This window comes from Diplotaxodon limnothrissa, linkage group LG16 (assembly GCF_057381915.1).
Source record: "Diplotaxodon limnothrissa isolate DT_005_m linkage group LG16, D_limnothrissa_male_GT1.1, whole genome shotgun sequence".
NCBI classification, from domain to species: Eukaryota; Metazoa; Chordata; class Actinopteri; order Cichliformes; family Cichlidae; genus Diplotaxodon; species Diplotaxodon limnothrissa.
Genome location: NC_140611.1, coordinates 9,460,729 through 9,467,208, shown reverse-complemented (window position 1 = coordinate 9,467,208; position 6,480 = coordinate 9,460,729). Strand labels below are relative to the sequence as shown.

The following is a 6,480-nucleotide window of genomic DNA, read 5'->3' as shown; positions in this document are numbered from 1 at the left end:
GACCAACAAGGTTCGAGAGGCTCTTGGGCAAAAGGGGGACGCCTTCCTGTTCTTTTCTGGAGGATACACGGGAGACACAGGACCCGAGGATACACAGATCGTTGTTTGAAATAGGGGCAGAATAATCCCCTGATCTGTGTCACGACTGAAGGGTTGTCTAACCCCTGAGGTTGAAGTAAGAAGAACAGAGGATCACGCAACTGGACGACACTGGTAGCTGCAGCAATAAAATAAAGGTTAAGAGCTCTTCGGACAGAGGTTCTAGTCTACGTCTGAATGGTATAAGGGAACACCAAATAAAGCTGTGGGAGAACAGGGGAGTGTCATCTGGACCTGCTATCCTTGTAGTAATAGTTTGTCTTGCACCTGACTTGCGCAAACACAGAGGTCATCTTACATATGGTTTGCCCGTCAGGGGGACAAAGGACCTCAGGAGTGAGAAGAGATTAACCCGGCCACACTGGGCTACAGGGTGTTTGTGAGCTCATTAGAATAATGAGCTCATCAGGGGGAATTGTAAAATTATGATATTATTTTATGCCATGTTAGACACCGAAATAAAGATTGTGAATTATTATGTAGTTTAAGTTGGCATTATTCTCCTGAATTAGAAGAAGGTGATAATTATTGCAGTATTTAAACTGATTTGCATTGCATTAGACTGCTGATTTATTGTGAATGAATGATATTGTTTATGATGCATTATACTGTTGAGTTATAAGGAATACTGTTCGCAGAAAGTCATCGCCTTATTTGTCTGATTAGAAGAGAATAGAACATGCTGGAGTTTTCTGCCCCATCTCAGCACGAGCAGATAAACAGGGAGCCAAGGTCGTAGCTTAGGCGCCGTGTGAGAGAAAGAATGTGAATGTTTAGGCTTTTATGATAAGATGGGAGAACCAGAGGCTATAAGAGTTTGAGCAATGCTCCACCACTTTGAGATTTGAGGCTGTCTGCATCAGTGTCCATCTCCCACGTGTGTGATCATTAAATCATCGTTTGACTCAACCCGACCGGACCAGTGTTGTTATTGTGGTTTTTCTCTTGTCTCCATCCCCAATATTTTGAACCTTAACAATATAAAATTTTTTATATATATATATATATATATATATATATATATATATATATATATATATATATATATATATATATATATATAACTGAGAAAACAGAAGACACTGTGATGAATATTCACATGCTTGTCAGCATCAAAGAGAGACTTCTACTAATTGATTCATTCTACTAAATTATTTTTATGTGAATATACAATAGTAAATAATAATCTATGACAGTATAGAAGGGGAAATGTGAAATGCAGGCATATGAGATGTTTAGAATTTAAACATTACCAGAAACAGTTTAAGAAATTGTTTGTCTTTGTTTTATGACCATTATGTTGTCATCAATAGAAGAACAGAAATGAACATTTACATAAATGTCATGACATTTCTATAAATTTGATCTCTTTTCCTCTGTCTAGTATGGAAAATCGGAGAAAAGGTACTCCATTGTCTAGTTTGCATTACAATTTAAAATTATATGCCATACATTTGATAATAGGGCAGTAATACCAGTGTTATTAAACTTGACAACAATATTTTGATATGTTTGAAAATTTCATTCATTTTGAGTCCATATATGATTGGATTTAAAAGAGGATGGAATACAATTGACTGAAACGTCAATGTCAAACGAAGAGTTTTGGATAGATCAGAATCCAGTCGAACTATAATTATATCAAAGAAAATAAAACAGGAAAAGTTGGTTAACACCAGCAGGTGGGGTAAACATGTCTTTACAGCTTTTTTCCTCACTTCTCTACAACAATGGTAAGATATTCTAACAATCCTGATGTATGTAAAAAGTATGAAAAGCAAAGGTAGAAGGGCAATTCTTATAAACATGACCACACCATATATAGATATTGCGACCGAGGGCACACACTGAAGCTTGTAAAGTGAATTATTACAAAAAATTCCTGTCAGAGAAAAGCTACAGAGTTTGACATTCGAATACAACACACCCATCACTGAGGTTTCAAAAGCAGGTATAAGCCAAGCTAAAATCAGACATACATAAATAGTTATTCTATTCATAATAACTGGATATTGCAGGGGTTTACATATAGACACATACCTGTCATATGCCATTGCTGCCAACAGTAAAAATTCTGAACCAACCGAGGTGTAATATGATAAACCTTGGAAAAGACAGAGTGGATATGATATCATCTGTTTTTCAGACAAAACATCAGATAAGAGCTTTGGATAGATAATCATGCTGTAAAGAACAGAGTTGATTAACAAAGCTGCAATAAAAATGTACATTGGCTCGTGAAGGTTTTTGTGAGTCCAGATAAGGAAAACTATAGTGGAATTAAAGCAGAGTATCAGAATATAAAGTGTAAATATGATCACAAAATAAAGATACCTGTATTTGTGCAATTCTGCAAACCCACCTAGAGTTAACAATGTTACATTTAATTCAACATCCATTCAATTAACAAAAATGTTATTTACTATACAACTAGATGACATAAATGGTATTCATTAAAAAACAAATGAAAAGACAAGTCTTAATGTATTTGTTACAACCCACTCTGTTAGGCGTCAGGGGAGGAGTAACATAAACAAGCCCCCCACACAAACTGAGTAAAGTAAAAAGTTTTAATTTCAAACTTTAAACAGAAAACCGACAGGGCTGTTCAACAGACCACTGGGCATATAATTATTACATAAAGAACAAACGAAACAGTCACGCGTAAAAGCTAAGGGTTAACTAAAGCAGGCTGGCAGCACACAAAATAAAAGCTAAGGGTAACTAAGGCAAGCCAGCATCACAAAAATCTAATGAAACTAAGTTCAGCTGTATATCAGGTTTAAACAAAGAGCAACACAGCAAAGAGGTTTAACAAACAAGATTCACATGCAGAGCAGACGAGAAGGACACTGCATATTCACTTCAGAGCAGCAGTTCCCCCTAGTGTGAAGGATCTTCAGCCTTTTATACTCCCAGGTGCAGACAATCAGCCAGTCAATTGGTCATGGAGTGGTCATGGGATCTCCAGGCAGCCAATCGTCCGCGAGGTCTGGCACACTGTGATCTGCATAAAAGAAGGCTGGCACAGGACTCCCAGCAGCCAGTCATCCACGAGTCCTGGCACACTTAGATTTGCATAAGCACAAAAGGGTAGTCTCACTCTCTCCAAGGCCCAGGGCCGTAACACCACTCCCCTTAAAATACAAGACTACGTTTTGTATATACAGATTTCAATATTCATGACAGACAACAAAACAAGTCATACTCACAACCGGGAGAGGCCATCAGCTAGTACATTTTCTGATCCTTTTATATGCCAAATCTCCAAATTGTACTCTTGCAGCAGCAAGCATCGCCAAATAAACAGGGGTACTCATGGACCAAATTAGCCATGTCTTCTTGTTGCTCGGAATGATTTTAACACTTCAGAGTAAGGCAAGCGGGGCTTAGAACCACTGGAGTCATTCAGTTTTAAACCATCAGCCTCGTCTGTGCTTTCTACCTCTGAGTGACTGAAGACGGCCACAGGAGCACAGCTCCCAGTGGGTTTTGGTTAGGGTCGGGAGTGGTATAACTTTAACATGATTATATGGCAAACACAGGTTTTGCGTCTTCGATTCGGCGTGCTGATTATGTAATCAGTTTCTCCTACTTGTTCGTGTACCTCATAAGGCCCCTCATACTCAGCAGAAAGAGATGATCCGGGGACAGGGAAGAGGACAAGTACTTCATCTCCTGTCTGGAATTGTCGTTTGACAGCAGCCTTATCATAAGCGTGTTTCATTTTTCCTTGTGAAACAGTGAGGTGCTGCTTAGCCAGAGCATTAGCCTGACTCAAACGCTCACAGAAATCCTGCACATACTTGGTCACTCCCACTCTAGGGCTCCCTTCCTGGATCAAATTTCTCTTTCATTGATTTAAGCGGGCCACGAGGCGTGTGGCCAAACACTAGTTCAGAGGGACTGAACCCGAGTGACTCTTGGACAGCTTCGCGAGCAGCAAACAACACAAAGGGAATCCCTTCATCCCAATCCACTTTGGCCTCTAAGCAATACTTGCGGAGCATGGCTTTTAAGGTTTGATGCCACCGCTCTAAAGCTCCTTGGGATTCTGGGTGATAGGCAGAAGACACAACCTGTTTGATTTGTAGGTTTTTAGCTACTTGCTTGAATAATTTAGATTGAAAGTTAGAACCTTGATCTTTTATGACAACTTTAGGCAGTCCGAATGTAGAAAAAACTTAGTAAGGGCTCTCACAACAGACCTTGCCGTAATTTGTGCAGTGGAATAGCCTCAGGGAAACGTGTAGCAGCACACATAATGGTGAGTAAATATTGGTTTCCTGACGTTGTTCTTGGTAGTGGACCTACTTAGTCTACTATGACGTGATCAAATGGTTGATCGACTACTTGGATGGGACATAATGGTGCAGGGGGTATAACCTGATTTGGTTTACCCTCAAGTTGACACATATGGCAACTACGGCAGAAAGCAGCCACATCACGTTTCATGCCAGGCCAGAAGAAGTGTTTTAATAGTAACTGATACGTTTTTTTGATGCCTAAATGTCCTGACCACTGGCTTTCACGAGCAAGCGCCAGGATCTTTGACCGATACAGCGTGGGTATGACAATCTGCTTAACCTTACTCCAGTCCACACTCCTAGCACCCAATGGAAACCATTGACGTATTAGCACAGCTTGTTCTATGAAAAAGGCTTGTTGCTCATTCTTAGCTTGCTCAGCACTTACCACATGCTTAATAACAGAAAATTCTTCAAGGAACATATTAATAATTTTGGAAGAGTTGGATTGCCTACCAGGCCTATTTGAGGATCAATCCAGCGGCCTGAGCCAACAATTAAAATCGCCACTAAGAACTAAATAGTGGGAAGACAAGTCAGGAATTTTAGTGAAAAAAGTGCAAAAAAAATTTTGATCGTCCCAATTGGGAGCATAGATGTTGGCAAAAATGAATTTAGTGTTCAAAATACGACAAATATGATTTGTGTATTAAAATAGCAGCTCCACGAGCTTTGGATTTAAATGTAGAGTAGAGCTGGGCGATATAAGATTTTTTCATATCACGATATGTTTTTTTCATTTCAGGCGATAACGATATCTATCACGATATAAGCCAAATAACTATATTTGTAAGATTTAAATGTGCCGTTGCTCACAAGTAAAATGTGAAATAATCAGCAGCTTGTTTTTATTTAAATATTTATTTCCCATAATAAGTTCATCCATTAAGCATTTACAAATGGATGGAATGGATGAATGATGCGAATGGATGGATGAAGTTCAACAGGGTAGATGTACTTAAGGAACATGAGACTTTTTCAGATAAATAAAGGCAAATATTGCAAACTACACAAAAGGCAGCCGCTAAAGCGTTTAAGTTTCAAAATAGAACAAACGAAACAGACTACTAAATTGTCAATTCCACTTAGAAACAAAATATTAATTCTAAAAATAAATCTTAGTTTGTTTTACAGAAGAACAGACAAAACTAACTTTTGTCAATATCAAATAAACTGAGAACTAAAAGGAAATTCTCAATCTCTCCTTGTTGTATAGCTTAGCTTTTCAAACAGTTTTAACAGTTACTTTAGTCTGACAAAAGCCGAATGACGAATTAGCGCTTCCAGTCAGAGACTGAGGCTACGTCCACACGTACACGGGTATTTTTGAAATCGGAGATTTTCCGTTTTCGTTTTAAAAAATAATCCCGTCCACACATAAAGGCAGAAATGAAGGAAAACGCTGCTATGAACATGCCAAAGCAGCAGGTGGAGCTAGATTCCTAACCGTGCAGAAATGTTGGCCAATCAGAAGTCTAGAAGCCTCGGTGGGAAAAAGTAAACAAAGCTGGGGCATAGAAGCAGAACCGAGTCGTATGTGTGGAGGGACAGTAACTGTGTGTATATGTAAGCATTTAAACACTGCAGAGAGGAGAATTAACAGTAACAGTATTGTAGAAATTCATTTCACCGAAACAATAACGTGGCGCACAGTGTGACGCATGCACCAGTTTATTGTATTTCCAGACTTGCTTTCGGCACAATTTACAGTGCACGCTACTCTGTTTTTTGTCAGACTTGAAATAGCCGAAATACCTTCACACTACGGAACTTCTCTGGCTCTTCCGTTCGACAATCTCTCCGGCATTGGAACCATCATCTGATTTCTCTTCGGTAACCTTCGGTCACGCTCGGTTGATTTTTCTAGTCGGCACACTCATTTCCTCCATTACCCGGGCGGTACGGTGGCTGGCTGCTTCCCAAACAAATACACATGTGCGCCTTGGCACTTGTGCTGTACGTAACAAGTCACGCGACGTGACGCTGCGGCTGTGATTGGTTCGGCTCTGCGCTACTTAATTTGGATTGGCTGACCTTTTTTTTTTTTTTTTTTTTTAAGAGGACAAGAGCGGCG

At 39.4% G+C, this 6,480-nt stretch overlaps 1 protein-coding gene across 1 annotated transcript; it reads right to left on the bottom strand.

The window, feature by feature from the left end:
* Positions 1-1,538: 1,538 nt before the first annotated feature.
* On the bottom strand, positions 1,539-2,498 carry LOC146615733 (olfactory receptor 6N2-like). The gene has a single exon (XM_085373818.1). It carries the CDS (start codon positions 2,496-2,498, stop codon positions 1,539-1,541), a length of 960 nt encoding a protein of 319 aa, XP_085229944.1.
* Between the last annotated feature and the right edge of the window lie 3,982 nt (positions 2,499-6,480).

Coding starts and splice junctions, on each gene's coding strand:
- LOC146615733 (XM_085373818.1), bottom strand. CDS start 2,498: ATGGATGTTGAATTAAATGTAACATTGTTAACTCTAGGTGGGTTTGCA.